Here is a 19,830-nt window from a genome sequence, read left to right on the forward strand (position 1 = left end):
TTATGACATTTTGAGGTCAAAAAAATTTTTGACTTTTTTTGCCCGAAAAAAACGCCTTACTATACTATGACATTTTTTATGACATTTTGAGGTCGAAAAAATTTTTGACTTTTTTTGCCCGAAAAAAACTTCATACTATACTATGACGTTTTTTATGACTTTTGAGGTCAAAAAAAATTTTGACTTTTTTTGCCTGAAAAGAACGCCATACTATACTATGACGTTTTTTATGACTTTTGGAGGTGAAAAATTTTTTTGACTTTTTTTGTCCGATTTTGACGCCATACTATACTATGACGTTTTTTATGACATTTTGAGGTCGAAAAAATTTTGTCTTTTTTTGCCCGAAAAAAACGCCATACTATACTATGACGTTTTTTATGACTTTTGGAGGTCACAATTTTTTTTGACTTTTTATGTCCCATTTTGACGCCTTACTATACTATGACGTTTTTTATGAGATTTTGAGGTCAAAAAAATTTTTGACTTTTTTTCCCCGAAAAAAACGCCTTAGTATACTATGATGTTTTTTATGACTTTTGGAGGTAAAAATTTTTTTTTGACTTTTTATGTCTGATTTTGACGCCTTACTATACTATGACGTTTTTTATGACATTTTGAGGTCGAAAAAATTTTTGACTTTTTTTGCCCGAAAAAAACGCCATACTATACTATGACGTTTTTTATGACATTTTGAGGTCGAAAAAATTTATGACTTTTTTTGCCCGAAAAAAACGCCTTACTATACTATGACGTTTTTTATGACATTTTGAGGTCGAAAAAATTTTTGACTTTTTTTGTCCGATTTTGACGCCATACTATACTATGACGTTTTTTATGACATTTTGAGGTCGAAAAAATTTTTGACTTTTTCTGCCCGAAAAAAACGCCATACTATACTATGACGTTTTTTATGACTTTTGGAGGTGAAAAAAATTTTTGACTTTTTTTGTCCGATTTTGACGCCATACTATACTATGACGTTTTTTATGACATTGTGAGGTCGAAAAAATTTTTGACTTTTTTTGCCCGAAAAAATCGCCTTACTATACTATGACGTTTTTTATGACATTTTGAGGTCGAAAAAATTTTTGACTTTTTTTGCCCGAAAAAAACGCCTTACTATACTATGACTTTTTTCATGACATTTTGAGGTCGAAAAAAATTTTGACTTTTTTTGCCCGAAAAAAACTTCATACTATACTATGACGTTTTTTATGACTTTTGAGGTCAAAAAAAATTTTGACTTTTTTTGCCTGAAAAGAACGCCATACTATACTATGACGTTTTTTATGACTTTTGGAGGTGAAAAATTTTTTTGACTTTTTTTGTCCGATTTTGACGCCATACTATACTATGACGTTTTTTATGACATTTTGAGGTCGAAAAAATTTTGTCTTTTTTTGCCCGAAAAAAACGCCATACTATACTATGACGTTTTTTATGACTTTTGGAGGTCACAATTTTTTTTGACTTTTTATGTCCCATTTTGACGCCTTACTATACTATGACGTTTTTTATGAGATTTTGAGGTCAAAAAAATTTTTGACTTTTTTTCCCCGAAAAAAACGCCTTAGTATACTATGATGTTTTTTATGACTTTTGGAGGTAAAAATTTTTTTTTGACTTTTTATGTCTGATTTTGACGCCTTACTATACTATGACGTTTTTTATGACATTTTGAGGTCGAAAAAATTTTTGACTTTTTTTGCCCGAAAAAAACGCCATACTATACTATGACGTTTTTTATGAGATTTTGAGCTCAAAAAAATTTTTGACTTTTTTTCCCCGAAAAAAACGCCATACTATACTATGATGTTTTTTATGACTTTTGGAGGTAAAAATTTTTTTTGACTTTTTATGTCTGATTTTGACGCCTTACTATACTATGACGTTTTTTTATGACATTTTGAGGTCGAAAAAAATATTGAATTTTTTTGCCCGAAAAAAACGCCATACTATACTATGACGTTTTTTATGACATTTTGAGGTCGAAAAATTTTTTGACTTTTTTTGCCCGATTTTGACGCCTTACTATACTATGACGTTTTTTATGACATTTTGAGGTCGAAAAAAATTTTGATTTTTTTTGTCCGAAAAAAACGCCATACTATACTATGACGTTTTTTATGACATTTTGAGGTCGAAAAAATTTTTGACTTCTTTTGTCCGAAAAAAACGCCATACTATACTATGACGTTTTTTATGAGATTTTGAGGTCAAAAAAATTTTTGACTTTTTTTCCCCGAAAAAAACGCCTTAGTATACTATGATGTTTTTTATGACTTTTGGAGGTAAAAATTTTTTTTTGACTTTTTATGTCTGATTTTGACGCCTTACTATACTATGACGTTTTTTATGACATTTTGAGGTCGAAAAAATTTTTGACTTTTTTTGCCCGAAAAAAACGCCATACTATACTATGACGTTTTTTATGAGATTTTGAGCTCAAAAAAATTTTTGACTTTTTTTCCCCGAAAAAAACGCCATACTATACTATGATGTTTTTTATGACTTTTGGAGGTAAAATTTTTTTTTGACTTTTTATGTCTGATTTTGACGCCTTACTATACTATGACGTTTTTTTATGACATTTTGAGGTCGAAAAAAATTTTGAATTTTTTTGCCCGAAAAAAACGCCATACTATACTATGACGTTTTTTATGACATTTTGAGGTCGAAAAATTTTTTGACTTTTTTTGCCCGATTTTGACGCCTTACTATACTATGACGTTTTTTATGACATTTTGAGGTCGAAAAAAATTTTGACTTTTTTTGCCCGAAAAAAACGGCATACTATACTATGACGTTTTTTATGACATTTTGAGGTCAAAATTTTTTTTGAGTTTATATGTCCGATTTTGACGCCTTACTATACTATGACGTTTTTTATGACATTTTGAGGTCGAAAAAAATTTTGACCTTTTTTGCCAGAAAAAAACGCCATACTATACTATGACGTTTTTTATGACTTTTGGAGGTCACAAATTTTTTTGACTTTTTATGTCCGATTTTGACGCCTTACTATACTATGACGTTTTTTATGACATTTTGAGGTCGAAAAAATTTATGACTTTTTTTGCCCGAAAAAAACGCCTTACTATACTATGACGTTTTTTATGACATTTTGAGGTCGAAAAAATTTTTGACTTTTTTTGTCCGATTTTGACGCCATACTATACTATGACGTTTTTTATGACATTTTGAGGTCGAAAAATTTTTTGACTTTTTCTGCCCGAAAAAAACGCCATACTATACTATGACGTTTTTTATGACTTTTGGAGGTGAAAAAAATTTTTGACTTTTTTTGTCCGATTTTGACGCCATACTATACTATGACGTTTTTTATGACATTGTGAGGTCGAAAAAATTTTTGACTTTTTTTGCCCGAAAAAATCGCCTTACTATACTATGACGTTTTTTATGACATTTTGAGGTTGAAAAAATTTTTGACTTTTTTTGCCCGAAAAAAACGCCATACTATACTATGACGTTTTTTATGACTTTTGAGGTCGAAAAAAATTTTGACTTTTTTTGCCCGAAGAGAACGCCATACTATACTATGACGTTTTTTATGACATTTTGAGGTCGAAAAAATTTTTGACTTTTTTTGCCCGAAAAAAACGCCTTACTATACTATGACGTTTTTTATGACATTTTGAGGTCGAAAAATTTTTTGACTTTTTTTGTCCGATTTTGACGCCATACTATACTATGACGTTTTTTATGACTTTTGGAGGTCACAAATTTTTTTGACGTTTTATGTCTGATTTTGACGCCTTACTATACTATGACGTTTTTTATGACATTTTGAGGTCGAAAAAATTTTTGACTTTTTCTGCCCGAAAAAAACGCCATACTATACTATGACGTTTTTTATGACTTTTGGAGGTGAAAAAAAATTTTGACTTTTTTTGTCCGATTTTGACGCCATACTATACTATGACGTTTTTTATGACATTGTGAGGTCGAAAAAATTTTTGACTTTTTTTGCCCGAAAAAATCGCCTTACTATACTATGACGTTTTTTATGACTTTTGGAGGTCACAAATTTTTTTGACTTTTTATGTCTGATTTTGACGCCTCACTATACTATGACGTTTTTTATGACATTTTGAGGTAAAAAAAAAATTTGACTTTTTTTGTCCCATTTTGACGCCTTACTATACTATGACGTTTTTTATGACTTTTGGAGGTGAAAAATTTTTTGACTTTTTTTGTCCCATTTTGATGCCATACTATACTATGACGTTTTTTATGACATTTTGAGGTCGAAAAAAATTTTGACTTTTTTTGCCCGAAAAAATCGCCTTACTATACTATGACGTTTTTTATGACATTTTGAGGTCGAAAAAAATTTTGACTTCTTTTGCCCGAAAAAAACGCCATACTATACTATGACGTTTTTTATGACTTTTGGAAGTGAAAAAATTTTTTGACTTTTTTTGTCCGATTTTGACGCCTTACTATACTATGACGTTTTTTTTGACATTTTTTAGGTCGAAAAAAATTTTGACTTTTTTTGCCCGAAAAAAACGCCATACTATACTATGACGTTTTTTATGACATTTTGAGGTCAAAATTTTTTTTTGAGTTTATATGTCCGATTTTGACGCCTTACTATACTATGACGTTTTTTATGACATTTTGAGGTCAAAAATCTTTTTTGACTTTTTATGTCCGATTTTGACGCCATACTATACTATGACGTTTTTTATGACATTTTGAGGTCGAAAAAATTTTTGACTTTTCTTGCCCGAAAAAAACGCCATACTATACTATGACGTTTTTTATGACATTTGGAGGTCGAAAAATTTTTTGACTTTTTCTGCCCGAAAAAAACGCCTTACTATACTATGACGTTTTTTATGACATTTTGAGGTCGAAAAAATTTTGACCTTTTTTGCCCGAAAAAAACGCCATACTATACTATGACGTTTTTTATGACATTTTGAAGTCGAAAAAAATTTTGACTTTTTTTGCCCGAAAAAAACTTCATACTATACTATGACGTTTTTTATGACTTTTGAGGTCAAAAAAAATTTTGACTTTTTTTGCCTGAAAAGAACGCCATACTATACTATGACGTTTTTTATGACTTTTGGAGGTGAAATTTTTTTTTGACTTTTTTTGTCCGATTTTGACGCCATACTATACTATGACGTTTTTTATGACATTTTGAGGTCGAAAAAATTTTGTCTTTTTTTGCCCGAAAAAAACGCCATACTATACTATGACGTTTTTTATGACTTTTGGAGGTCACAATTTTTTTTGACTTTTTATGTCCCATTTTGACGCCTTACTATACTATGACGTTTTTTATGAGATTTTGAGGTCAAAAAAATTTTTGACTTTTTTTCCCCGGAAAAAACGCCTTAGTATACTATGATGTTTTTTATGACTTTTGGAGGTAAAAATTTTTTTTTGACTTTTTATGTCTGATTTTGACGCCTTACTATATTATGACGTTTTTTATGACTTTTGGAGGTGAAAAAAAAATTTAATTTTTTTTTGTCCGATTTTGACGCCTTATTATACTATGACGTTTTTTATGAGATTTTGAGGTCGAAAAATTTTTTGACCTTTTTTGCCCGAAAAAAACGCCATACAATACTATGACGTTTTTTATGACTTTTGGAGGTCACAAATTTTTTTGACTTTTTATGTCCGATTTTGACGCCTTACTATACTATGACGTTTTTTATGACATTTCGAGGTCGAAAATTTTTTTGACTTTTTTTGTCCGATTTTGACGCCATACTATACTATGACGTTTTTTATGACTTTTGGATGTCACAAATTTTTTTGACTTTTTATGTCTGATTTTGACGCCTTACTATACTATGACGTTTTTTATGACATTTTGAGGTCGAAAAAATTTTTGACTTTTTTTGCCCGAAAAAATCGCCTTACTATACTATGACGTTTTTTATGACATTTTGAGGTTGAAAAAATTTTTGACTTTTTTTCCCGAAAAAAACGCCATATTATACTATGACGTTTTTTATGACATTTTGAGGTCGAAAAAATTTTTGACTTTTTTTGCCCGAAAAAAACGCCATACTATACTATGACGTTTTTTATGACTTTTGAGGTCGAAAAAAATTTTGACTTTTTTTGCCCGAAGAGAACGCCATACTATACTATGACGTTTTTTATGACATTTTGAGGTCGAAAAAATTTTTGACTTTTTTTGCCCGAAAAAAACGCCTTACTATACTATGACGTTTTTTATGACATTTTGAGGTCGAAAAAATTTTTGACTTTTTTTGTCCGATTTTGACGCCATACTATACTATGACGTTTTTTATGACTTTTGGAGGTCACAAATTTTTTTGACTTTTTATGTCTGATTTTGACGCCTTACTATACTATGACGTTTTTTATGACATTTTGAGGTCGAAAAAATTTTTGACTTTTTCTGCCCGAAAAAAACGCCATACTATACTATGACGTTTTTTATGACTTTTGGAGGTGAAAAAAAATTTTGACTTTTTTTGTCCGATTTTGACGCCATACTATACTATGACGTTTTTTATGACATTGTGAGGTCGAAAAATTTTTTGACTTTTTTTGCCCGAAAAAATCGCCTTACTATACTATGACGTTTTTTATGACATTTTGAGGTCGAAAAAATTTTTGACTTTTTTTGCCCGAAAAAAACGCCTTACTATACTATGACGTTTTTTATGACATTTTGAGGTCGAAAAAAATTTTGACTTTTTTTGCCCGAAAAAAACGCCATACTATACTATGACGTTTTTTATGACTTTTGAGGTCAAAAAAATTTTTGACTTTTTTTGCCTGAAAAGAACGCCATACTATACTATGACGTTTTTTATGACATTTTGAAGTCGAAAAAATTTTTGACTTTTTTTGCCCGAAAAAAACGCCATACTATACTATGACGTTTTTTATGACTTTTGGAGGTAAAAATTTTTTTTGACTTTTTATGTCCGATTTTGACGCCTTACTATACTATGACGTTTTTTATGACATTTTGAGGTCGAAAAAAATTTTGACTTTTTTTGCCCGAAAAAAACGGCATACTATACTATGACGTTTTTTATGACTTTTGGAGGTGAAAAAAATTTTTGACTTTTTTTGTCCGATTTTGACGCCATACTATACTATGACTTTTTTCATGACATTTTGAGGTCAAAATTTTTTTTGACTTTTTATGTCCGATTTTGACACCTTACTATACTATGACGTTTTTTATGACTTTTGGAGGTGAAAAAAATTTTTGACTTTTTTTGTCCGATTTTGACGCCTTACTATACTATGACGTTTTTTATGACATTTTGAGGTCGAAAAATTTTTTGACTTTTTTTGCCCGAAAAAAACGCCATACTATACTATGACGTTTTTTATGACTTTTTGAGGTGAAAATTTTTTTTGACTTTTTTTGTCCGATTTTGACGCCATACTATACTATGACGTTTTTTATGACATTTTGAGGTCGAAAAAATTTTGTCTTTTTTTGCCCGAAAAAAACGCCATACTATACTATGACGTTTTTTATGACTTTTGGAGGTCACAAATTTTTTTGACTTTTTATGTCCGATTTTGACGCCTTACTATACTATGACGTTTTTTATGACATTTTGAGGTCGAAAAAATTTTTGACTTTTTTTGTCCGAAAAAAACGCCATACTATACTATGACGTTTTTTATGAGATTTTGAGGTCAAAAAAATTTTTGACTTTTTTTCCCCGAAAAAAACGCCTTACTATACTATGATGTTTTTTATGAATTTTGGAGGTAAAATTTTTTTTTGACTTTTTATGTCCGATTTTGACGCCTTACTATACTATGATGTTTTTTATGACATTTTGAGGTGGAAAAAAATTTTGACTTTTTTTGCCCGAAAAAAACGCCATACTATACTATGACGTTTTTTATGACATTTTGAGGTCGAAAAAAATTTTGTCTTTTTTTGCCCAAAAAAAAACGCCATACTATACTATGACGTTTTTTATGACTTTTGGAGGTCACAAATTTTTTTGACTTTTTATGTCCGATTTTGACGCCTTACTATACTATGACGTTTTTTATGACATTTTGAGGTCGAAAAAATTTTTGACTTTTTTTGTCCGAAAAAAACGCCATACTATACTATGACGTTTTTTATGAGATTTTGAGGTCAAAAAAATTTTTGACTTTTTTTCCCCGAAAAAAACGCCTTACTATACTTTGATGTTTTTTATGACATTTTGAGGTCGAAAAAAATTTTGACTTTTTTTGCCCGAAAAAAACGCCATATTATACTATGACGTTTTTTATGACATTTTGAAGTCGAAAAAATTTTTGACTTTTTTTGCCCGAAAAAAACGCCATACTATACTATGACGTTTTTTATGACTTTTGGAGGTAAAAATTTTTTTTGACTTTTTATGTCCGATTTTGACGCCTTACTATACTATGACGTTTTTTATGACATTTTGAGGTCGAAAAAATTTTTGACTTCTTTTGCCCGAAAAAATCGCCTTACTATACTATGACGTTTTTTATGACTTTTGGAGGTGAAAAAAATTTTTGACTTTTTTTGTCCGATTTTGACGCCTTACTATACTATGACGTTTTTTATGACATTTTTTAGGTCGAAAAAAATTTTGACTTTTTTTGCCCGAAAAAAACGCCATACTATACTATGACGTTTTTTATGACATTTTGAGGTCAAAATTTTTTTTGAGTTTATATGTCCGATTTTGACGCCTTACTATACTATGACGTTTTTTATGACATTTTGAGGTCAAAAATCTTTTTTGACTTTTTATGTCCGATTTTGACGCCTTACTATACTATGACGTTTTTTATGACATTTTGAGGTCGAAAAAATTTTTGACTTTTTTTGCCCGAAAAAAACGCCATACTATACTATGACGTTTTTTATGACATTTTGAGGTCGAAAAAATTTTTGACTTTTCTTGCCCGAAAAAAACGCCATACTATACTATGACGTTTTTTATGACATATTGAGGTCAAAAATCTTTTTTGACTTTTTATGTCCGATTTTGACGCCTTACTATACTATGACGTTTTTTATGACATTTTGAGGTCGAAAAAAATTTTGACTTTTCTTGCCCGAAAAAAACGCCATACTATACTATGACGTTTTTTATGACTTTTGGAGGTGAAAATTTTTTTTGACTTTTTTTGTCTGATTTTGACGCCTTACTATACTATGACGTTTTTTATGGTCTGATCATGCTTAAAATTGCTCTGTTTGTTCTTAAGGCCTTCCTGACTAAAAGTTGTGAAAAGCTTTGGTATGGCAGTGGCACCGCCACGAAATTGACCCTTTGCCAACATGCAGGAAATGGACGTATTTGTGCCTTTATCTCCCACATTCTTCATCCAATGTGGATCAAACTTTACAGTCATGTTGATTATGTGATTCAGAACAGATTGATGTACTGATATCATGATACACAAATAGCACCAACTACTGGGAATAGGAAATGTGTGTATTTTTCAGTAGTTATGTGTATTTTTCATGTAGTTCACTGGAAAGCAGATCAGATGAAGAGGGAGAAATGGATCAGCATACAAAAGACATGTCTTTTGGGAGAGAAGACATGTCTTTTGTACATGTGTATGTCTCTGTATATCTGGAGAGCAGATGAGATTAGGGCTGTTGGAAAGAAGAGGAGAAGATAGTGGAGGCATTAGTGCAGTTGAGCTCCATTTTCTTGGAGCCATAAATGTCTGTTTATGTCAGTGTGCCATGTGAGCTATATAATGGAAATACATACATTCTACATAGATGTGTTAACATGGAGTTGTCATGACAAACTGTGTAGATTTAGGATTTTGTGTGGATCTTACATCATCAATCTATTAGCAGGGCACTGCAGGGAATTGAACCCCACCCTAGTGTACTAGGTGTACCATAACCAGTGCCTTTTGCTTTTTGAAGTGATGTAAAGGTAAAGCAAAACCAATATTTCAACAGCATTTCTGAAATATTGTGTTATCAACATATCGAGTTAGAATGAGATATGGCATTCGTGGAAATGCTGTTGTAAAGTAGGAAAGAAAACCTTACTTTGAATAATGTATATGACATATATGTAGGTATTACTGCTATAGATTCAAAGCATGGATTTATGATATATAATCTATAATGTGTTATGTATTTTTGTGTTACGTCTGTGGGTAAGTGGTGACGTACATGATTGTATATGATTTGAAATAGTTCTTAACGGTTGAGAAAGAAGAGAAAGCAAAGGATCTGGATGTGTAAAGAGCACACACAGTAGAAATGTAGAAAATGCACCAGAGCTCTGTTGTGCTCCAGCAATAAAAACACAGTACATATAAAAATATAAGTTCAGAAAAACAGGTAAAAAAAAGACTGCAACATATCTCTGTTCTGCATCATCTCAACTACGCCAAAGCTAGAACTGTTTAAATATGTTTTAATAACACCTGTGTACATCAACAAGCCACAACCATTGTAAAATTGCTTTTAATCACTAAAACATTCTCAACCTCCATCCACAAACTCTTACCAACACTAAGGTGATTTACAAATAACACTGTCCATCAAACCAAATTACACATTTTATCTGCACAGATAATTCATCTTACAATGCAGATCAACATTTGTACTGCCAAAATAAACCCCATCTAACCAAAAACCAACACACTATACAAATTATACAAAGCTTTAACTATTACCAAATCATCCACATGGCAAAAATGTCTACCTAAACTCACCTTGTTGTTTTATTCACACTTTGGCAGAATTCCCAAAACAAAAGGGGGTGTGCCCTACTGGGAGGGGGCCATGTCTTTTCTGTTGCTGTATACTGCTGTGTTTCTCTGGGGAGAAAAGCAGGAGAGAGGAGAGGACATAGGAGGATTCTGGTGCTTGGCTGAGGCGGCTGCGACTCCCGCGGGTCGCAAGGGCTGCGAGGGCCCTCCCATCGCTGCTTGCAGCTTTAATTGTTCTTGTTGTTACTACGAGCCAAATGATCCAGTTAAATGAAAATACTTACATACTTTACTGAGAGTAAATTCCTCTGTTTTTTTTGTGCATTGTTCTGTTTAATGATATTTTCTCTGCTTCTCATTCATCTATGAGTCACTGTATTAAACTGACACACAGAGTGAGAGTATTTTGACATGTTGAGAGTTTTCACAGCATTTCCTCCTGAAATCAAAGACGTACTTCAGCCTGATCTGATTACCTCCTGCTTTGATACTGACAAAGTAAATTGGACAAAGGACTGTTTCCTCTGAGGTTTAAACAGTTAAATCTAATTTGTCTGCTGCTCATTCCTCCAGGAATTTCAGCCGGCAGTTTGTTGTTGTTGCTCCTCGAAGTTAATTGGCCCTGAGGTCAAAATAGGAGAGTTTAGTTTGCTGGGACTCATTTTCCGCTCTGGTTAATTAGTCTTTTCAGTCAGACTGGTGGGACTCAGAGCTACAGCTTTAATGAGATTTTTGTCCTGTTGACTCTGATCTCAAACGGCATTTTTAATAAATGAACAAACTGACTCACTGCCGACAGGAGATGAGGTCACTTCAAAGCTTCTTGCTCCTGTTCCTGTCGTCTTCAGCACCTGTTGACTTGTTAAATTTGGTTTTCTTGTGTATTAAGTACCAACTTATTGGTCCTCTCTTTGCCCTGTGGAGCATGAGGCCACAGTGAGTTCCCTCCTTCCTTCCCGATCTCCTCGACTTAGATTCATCTTGGCTAGCTGGTCCAGTTCTGTTCCAGGTTCCCTTTTGCCTGCAGGAGTCCGTCTCAGAGGCCCCTTTGGGAAGCGATCGGTCTGCATTCGAAGCACCTCGCCTGGCCATCACAGTCGCCTCTGCTCAGCTGACACTGTAACAGCTACACCATGTATGTCGTTATTTTCATGTTCCAGCTCCTGTCCACCAACATTCACTTATTCAAGGTGATATTTTCTAATTTCCCTGACGACGTCTGCTGTTATGGATGGTTTGGATGTTCCATATGGATGTTGGATGTTCCATATTAAACCGCGGTCTTTGGATTCCCCAGGCTTCCAGCAGGATTTCACTGGAGGGCTCAGATTTCTCCTGAATGATGAGAATCAGTGCTTGTTTGGCAGCTGTAATTTCAGTGACAGAAGATTTCTTTAGCCACATCGAACCCCTCAAACCCCTTAATCTGTTAATCAACATGAAATCTACAACATTAATTAATGACATGTTTTCTGATTCTGTATCACTACATTGCCGATAATCAATAATCAGTGTAATAATCTATTTAAAGTTACAAAGACTTTCACATATTGAAAGAACTGAGCTCCACTTTCACAGATGTGTCTTGAAGTTGAACATACTGTGATATCATTTTAAATCAGTGACGTTTTTGTGCAGAGTTTGATTGCACAAGGCCAGAAACAGAGGGCTGCTTTCACGTTCACCTGCTGAAGGTGAAAAATGTCTCTGCTCAGCTTGAATAATAGACATGAACATCAACACTGCAGCAAGCAGTGATTCAGAAGGTGAACCATGTTTCCTCTGAGGTTTACGCTGCAAATAAAAAATCTGTCCGCTCCTCTGTGGACAGAACAACAGCAGACCATGTAGTACAATGAGTCATCGCCAGGTGATGATGTGAACAGGTGATGACAGGTGTTTCTGATAAACTGATGACTCCTGTTACTGTGTGTATTGTGTGTTGCTGCTGGATGTAGATTTCATGGTGAGCAGAGATGCGATGGCGTCACACTGACACCTAGTGACCGACAGAGATCCAACACTGGCGGCTGTGTAGTGTTGTTTATTTATTGTATACATGTGTCATGTTTCATACATTTAACAGCTGATAATTAATTTTATAAAAATATAGAATTTGTTGACGTCCTCAGAAGCAGTTTATTAAAACCAGTGTTATGATTAGAAAGGTGAGAGCTACAGGTTATTACAGTGTGCAGTACGTGTGAATTGTTGACAATCACCTCAAATCTAGACTTTTATCGTGAAGCTGAAATTTATCTTTTTTCTTTTAAATTGTTCGATTACAGCAGCTCCATCATTTTTCTAAGGATGGAAAAATATGTTTGTTCAGTTTATTGTTACGAAGAAATATTTCATGTTATAGAAACTTCCATATCCTGAAGTTACCACAGACCAAATTAGTAGTTTTAAAGTTTTAAAGAAGTTAGTTAAAAATTAGAAATTAGTTTTAAAAGAAAACCTTTCATTCAAACTAGAAATTATTATTATTATTATTATTATTATTATTAGAATATATAATTATATTATTATTTACAGGTTAGAAAGTAGACAACTTCTAATGGTTTTATAAAGCAGAGATATTTTATATGAATTATTCGTTAATATTTTCTTAAGAATGTGGAGCAGTTTGGACCAAGCGACAAAAGGCCAGTGTCTTCACGATGTGTTGTCGTATCTCTGTGGTTCTGATGCCGTAGATGACCGGGTTGAAACAGCTCGGAAAAAGCAGATACATGATGCTGAAGAAAACACGAACGGCTGCAGGGAGACCGTTTCTGATCCGATACGACAGGAAAGCCACGAGTATGATGGTCAGGCTGACACCAATGACCACGATGTGGGTGACACAGGTGTGAAGAGCTTTGCTACCTGACTTGCCAGAACTCAGCACAGAGCTGAATATGACAATGTAAGAGGTGGTGATGATGATGAAGTCAGCTACAGGGACGAGGAACACTGAGATCAAACCCACCAGACTGTTGAGAGCAGTGCTTCCACAGGCCAGCTCCACCAAGGCCATGTGCTCGCAGAAACAGTGGTCTATCACATTCCTGGAGCAAAATGACAACCTTCCGGCCAAAGACACTACCAGTGTGATCATGAACACATTTCTGATCACAAGAGGGATCGCAAACTTGAGAAAACTTGTTAAAGCCATGTGTTCGTGGTAGTAGAGCGGCGTGCAGATGGCGAAGTAGCGGTCCAGCGCCATCCACAGGAGAAATGTGGACTGAAACGCTCCAAAAAAGTGAACAAAGTAAATCTGAACCAGACAGCCACTCAGAGAGATTCCCCTCCAGTCAAACAAGAAGCTCAGCAGCATGTTGGGGACAAAGAACAGCGGGAGGCTCAGGTCCACGCACGCCATGCCGGCGATGAGGATGTACATCGGAGAGTGGAGGCTTCTCTGTGAAATGACCACGTACAGGAGCAGGGAGTTGGCCGACAGTGACACAATGAACATGAAGGAGAACGGGATAAAGAGGACAGGTCTCAGCCCTCCGAGTTTGCTGAAGCCATCGAGAATGAAATGTTTGTGCGAGGTGAAGTTGTCCCTCAGCGGCTCCATCTTCCCGTCCTCCTACAACCTTGTCGTCCAAGGTTTTAGTTCGATCAGCCTGAAAACAAATTTATATGAAGTCACTTCATTTATCCACAACCACAAAATACATTTTTGTAACTGCTTCAGATATTCTGCTGCTTGCTGTGGTAAGTAGTTTACAAAAACAAACACGAGACAGCAACAAAATCTTAAAAAAAAAAAACAACTAATATATAGTTGAATTACACAGTTGGGCTCTGTAATTATATTATTATTTACTAGTGGACCCTTAGCTTCAGTCACACAGGCTCTAACTATTGAATGTGAATGAACAGATTGAACAGGTGTGTGGTGTGAATGAACAGGTGTGTGGTGAGGACACCAGAGTCTGTCTCACACACACTGCAGGAGCCACAGATACACACGCAGCTCTCTATCTCTCCTAACAGGCCTCAGTGACTGCTGCTCTCACTGCTAACACTGCTCCTGCTACCTGTGACACCTAACAACTCAGACTGATTGTGGGCTAAAGTTTGGGTCCTGATTGAGATCAAATAACCTCCAACATTAACAAGGTTGAGTGAACCACTGAAAACCCATCACCTCACATCAGTTTCAGGAGTCAGAATTTCCCAAACCAACTTCTATTCATTCCAGATCAACAACTGTAGCTGATGAGTTTCACAGAATCAGGACGTCCAAATACCTGGATCAAGTATCTAGTCAGTGACATAATACAATAGTCAGGAGCCTCAAGCTGTTATTACTGTGATACTGTGTGTGAGATACATATTCAGTCAAGCTCAGATTATTTTCACCTACAGGTTGTGAACATTCATTAGACTGAACCAAACATGTTTCTGACTTCTCACACAGAAAAAGCTGATAATGATTCCAAACTCAGTCTCTGACTTTAGTTTATGACCTTAGTCACATGCAAAGGTTTAAAAGCTGAACCTAAAAATGCTACGAGAAAAAAAGGTTCAGTGGGTTTAGGAAATCAAACAGCAGAAAGATTGTGTTTCTCTGTTTAATGATTGTACTACTAGTCCAGCTGTCTGCTCTCAGAAGACCTGACTGTCCTGGAGGATGGATCACAGTTCTGTTTTACTTACCTGCATGGAGGAAATGGGGGTCTTAGATGCACATTCAGATGTGCATTTACCAGTATGTATGTATGTCTGCATGGAAGCTATGAAATGGCTCAATATCAAATATCTGCCAAAGGCAAAACAACACACCAGCATCAAGAATTATTACGGCAAACAAACCTCACAAAGAGCAGAGGTGGCTCATCTTTCCTCAGGGTGTTTGGTTTTGCATCAAAGAGAAAACTGAAAAGACACTGAATCCATCAGAAGGTTTAGTCAGTGGATGAAATAATTCAGATTGGTCTCAGTTCAGGTTTCCTTCTTTTTGGAGTTTTGCAGAGATGTCAGAATCTAGAAATAAGAAGATGCAAAATACAAGCAAGAATCAAGATTTATACCCAAAAACAGGACAATGTAAAACGTCTAAAACAATCTCCAGTGAAATCAGCCCCCCACCCCAACTGTCACAGTGTTTCAGTGGTGTGAAGAAAGTCAGATATCAGGACTCAAACATGAAGAGTTAAACATGAAGAGCTGCACACACTTCAGTTCTGTAGAAGAGAAATCAGCTGGTTTTACTTGTTGGTGTTCGGGAGTTCGTCCCTGAATGTGTCCCATTGGCAGGCTGATGATGTCGGCTGCTGACTCTCCTCCATCCTTCCGTCCATCCACTTGTCCCTGCTCAACCCCTGACTCAGGACTTTAATATTCTCTGTCTGATGCTGCCATTGGCTGCAGGGACAAAGTCCAACACCTCGTCACTGAACTGAAAATCCCAGAGAGCAGCAATAAGAAACAGACACTAATCTACTTTTTAAAACTGGGCCTAAAAAGGACTCCATAGGAAGTACAGACAGACAGGTACAAAGGCTACAACTTCAGATCATCTGTGTGTATGGATTTGTAGTTTGATCCCACAAATGAATTCAAAGATTTCTTTCTATTTTGTCTTTCTACAAAATATTTTTAGTCTACACATTTGAACTAATCTTTACCAGATTTCACGCTAATGCCAACTATGCCTGTGCCATATACTGCACACTCTGATTGTACATAGGTTTTCTTTCTTATTCTATTTTACCTAAATACTTATCTGTACATAAATTTTACTATTCTATTTTTAATCTTTATTTTTACTTAATGGCACCTCTCACTCGGTGAGGGAGAAACAGTATTCCGATTTGTCTGTATGTGCTGCACATAAAGTGAATTGACAATAAAAAATCTTTTGAAAATCTGGATTGAATGGGACAGAAGTTTTATTTGTATTTGTATACCACATTGTTTTGTGTTGCTGCAATACATTTTCAAAGACACAAAACATGGCTGAGGCCCAGCTCACATGAGAACAGGTCAGGCTTACCTGGCAAGTTTAAGTCCTGGACATAGGAACATGGCATCCATCCTCGTGTGCTCTGGCCTGTGCGTGTTTTCGAGGCACAATTGTGAAGTTTGTTTATTTGTAGCTTTGCCTGTATTTGATAGTAACAACAGATTTGATCGAGGAGGCACATGAAGGGAAGAGGGCAGAATATACATAGCTGGCAGAGCAGTGTCAGAGGCAGGGATGGATAGCTCCCTGTGCACCAACAGAAGTAGGGTGTAGAAGCTTTGCTGGCCACTCGCTCCGCAAAGGATTCATGCTGCTGGTCATCGGGCTGGCAACATATGAGAAGCCTCAAGAAAACATGGTTAAGAGCAAACTCGAGAGCCTCCAGATGGCTCTGGATTAGTTGGGGCACAAGCTGATGTCTGTTCAGTCCTGGGTTGCGTGGGTTAGGGTGAGTCAAAGGTAGTAGGCCAAAATCTCATAATTTTGACTATAATTTAATTTATCCTAACCTTAACTTTTCTCTTGTCCTGGTTTAAATGGGAATTCATTTTATAGAGCAGAGATATTTTATATGAAATAGTCGTTAATATTCTCTTAAGAATGTGGAGCAGTTTGGACCAAGCGACAAAAGGCCAGTGTCTTCACGATGTGTTGTCGTATCTCTGTGATTCTGATGCCGTAGATGACCGGGTTGAAACAGCTGGGGAAAAACAGGTACATGATGCTGAAGAAAACACGAACGGCTGCAGGGAGACCGTTTCTGATCCGATACGACAGGAAAGCAGTGAGTACGATGGTCAGGCTGACGGCCATGACCACGATGTGGGTGACACAGGTGTGAAGAGCTTTGCTACCTGACTTGCCAGAACTCAGCACAGAGCTGAATATGACAATGTAAGAGGTGGTGATGATGACGAAATCCACCACAGGGACGAGGAACACTGAGATCAAACCCACCAGACTGTTGAGAGCGGTGCTTCCACAGGCCAGCTCCACCAAGGCCATGTGCTCGCAGAAACAGTGGTCTATCACATTCCTGGAGCAAAATGACAACCTTCCTGCCAAAGACACTACCAGGGAGACAGTGAACACATTTCTGATCACAGGAGGGATCACAAACTTCAAAAATCTTGTTAAAGCCATGCGTTCGTGGTAGTAGAGCGGCGTGCAGATGGCGAAGTAGCGGTCCAGCGCCATCCACAGGAGAAATGTGGACTGAAACGCTCCAAACAAGTGAACAAAATACATCTGAACCAGACAGCCGCTCAGAGAGATTCCCCTCCAGTCAAACAAGAAGCTCAGCAGCATGTTGGGGACAAAGAACAGCGGGAGGCTCAGGTCCACGCACGCCATGCCGGCGATGAGGATGTACATCGGAGAGTGGAGGCTTCTCTGTGAAATGATCACGTACAGGAGCAGGGAGTTGGCCGACAGTGACACAATGAACATGAAGGAGAACGGGATAAAGAGGACAGGTCTCAGCCCTCCGAGTTTGCTGAAGCCATCGAGAATGAAATGTTTGTGCGAGGTGACGTTGTCCCTCAGCGGCTCCATCTTCCCGTCCTCCTACAACCTTGTCGTCCAAGGTTTCAGTTCGATCAGCCTGAAAACAAATTTATATGAAGTCACTTCATTTATCCACAACCACAAAATACATTTTTGTAACTGCTTCAGATATTCTACTGCTTGCTGTGGTAAGTAGTTTACAAAGACAAACACGAGACAGCAACAAAATCTTAAAAAAAAAAAAAATACTAATAAATAGTTGAATTACACAGTTAGGCTCTGTAGTTATATTATTTACTAGTGGACCCTTAGCTTCAGCCACACAGGCTCTAACTATTGAATGTGAATGAACAGATTGAACAGGTGTGTGGTGTGAATGAACAGGTGTGTGGTGAGGACACCAGAGTCTGTCTCACACACACTGCAGGAGCCACAGATACACACGCAGCTCTCTATCTCTCCTAACAGGCCTCAGTGACTGCTGCTCTCACTGCTAACACTGCTCCTGCTACCTGTGACACCTAACAACTCAGACTGATTGTGGGCTAAAGTTTGGGTCCTGATTGAGATCAAATAACCTCCAACATTAACAAGGTTGAGTGAACCAGTGAAAACCCATCACCTCACATCAGTTTCAGGAGTCAGAATTTCCCAAACCAACTTCTATTCATTCCAGATCAACAACTGTAGCTGATGAGTTTCACAGAATCAGGACGTCCAAATACCTGGATCAAGTATCTAGTCAGTGACATAATACAATAGTCAGGAGCCTCAAGCTGTTATTACTGTGATACTGTGTGTGAGATACATATTCAGTCAAGCTCAGATTATTTTCAGCTACAGGTTGTGAACATTCATTAGACTGAACCAAACATGTTTCTGACTTCTCACACAGAAAAAGCTGATAATGATTCCAAACTCAGTCTCTGACTTTAGTTTATGACCTTAGTCACATGCAAAGGTTTAAAAGCTGAACCTAAAAATGCTACGAGAAAAAAAGGTTCAGTGGGTTTAGGAAATCAAACAGCAGAAAGATTGTGTTTCTCTGTTTAATGATTGTACTACTAGTCCAGCTGTCTGCTCTCAGAAGACCTGACTGTCCTGGAGGATGGATCACAGTTCTGTTTTACTTACCTGCATGGAGGAAATGGGGGTCTTAGATGCACATTCAGATGTGCATTTACCAGTATGTATGTATGTATGTCTGCATGGAAGCTATGAAATGGCTCAATATCAAATATCTGCCAAAGGCAAAACAACACACCAGCATCAAGAATTATTACGGCAAACAAACCTCACAAAGAGCAGAGGTGGCTCATCTTTCCTCAGGGTGTTTGGTTTTGCATCAAAGAGAAAACTGAAAAGACACTGAATCCATCAGAAGGTTTAGTCAGTGGATGAAATAATTCAGATTGGTCTCAGTTCAGGCTTCCTTCTTTTTGGAGTTTTGCAGAGATGTCAGAATCTAGAAATAAGAAGATGCAAAATACAAGCAAGAATCAAGATTTATACCCAAAAACAGGACAATGTAAAACGTCTAAAACAATCTCCAGTGAAATCAGCCCCCCACCCCAACTGTCACAGTGTTTCAGTGGTGTGAAGAAAGTCAGATATCAGGACTCAGACATGAAGAG

At 36.1% G+C, this 19,830-nt stretch overlaps 2 protein-coding genes across 2 annotated transcripts; both read right to left on the reverse strand.

Annotated features, from left to right (window-relative positions):
* Positions 1 to 13,333: 13,333 nt before the first annotated feature.
* LOC121187219 (olfactory receptor 52K1-like) lies at positions 13,334 to 14,293 on the reverse strand. Its single transcript, XM_041046382.1, has one exon. It carries the CDS (start codon positions 14,291 to 14,293, stop codon positions 13,334 to 13,336), a length of 960 nt encoding a protein of 319 aa, XP_040902316.1.
* A 2,991-nt stretch (positions 14,294 to 17,284) lies between these two features.
* LOC121187220 (olfactory receptor 52K1-like) lies at positions 17,285 to 18,244 on the reverse strand. Its single transcript, XM_041046383.1, has one exon. It carries the CDS (start codon positions 18,242 to 18,244, stop codon positions 17,285 to 17,287), a length of 960 nt encoding a protein of 319 aa, XP_040902317.1.
* Positions 18,245 to 19,830: the final 1,586 nt, after the last annotated feature.

Source organism: Toxotes jaculatrix, chromosome 9 (genome assembly GCF_017976425.1).
Source record: "Toxotes jaculatrix isolate fToxJac2 chromosome 9, fToxJac2.pri, whole genome shotgun sequence".
Classification (NCBI taxonomy): domain Eukaryota; kingdom Metazoa; phylum Chordata; class Actinopteri; family Toxotidae; genus Toxotes; species Toxotes jaculatrix.

What these genes read in the sequence shown, in the direction of transcription:
- LOC121187219 (XM_041046382.1), bottom strand. Translation starts at nt 14,293, where the DNA reads ATGGAGCCGCTGAGGGACAACTTCACCTCGCACAAACATTTCATTCTC.
- LOC121187220 (XM_041046383.1), bottom strand. Translation starts at nt 18,244, where the DNA reads ATGGAGCCGCTGAGGGACAACGTCACCTCGCACAAACATTTCATTCTC.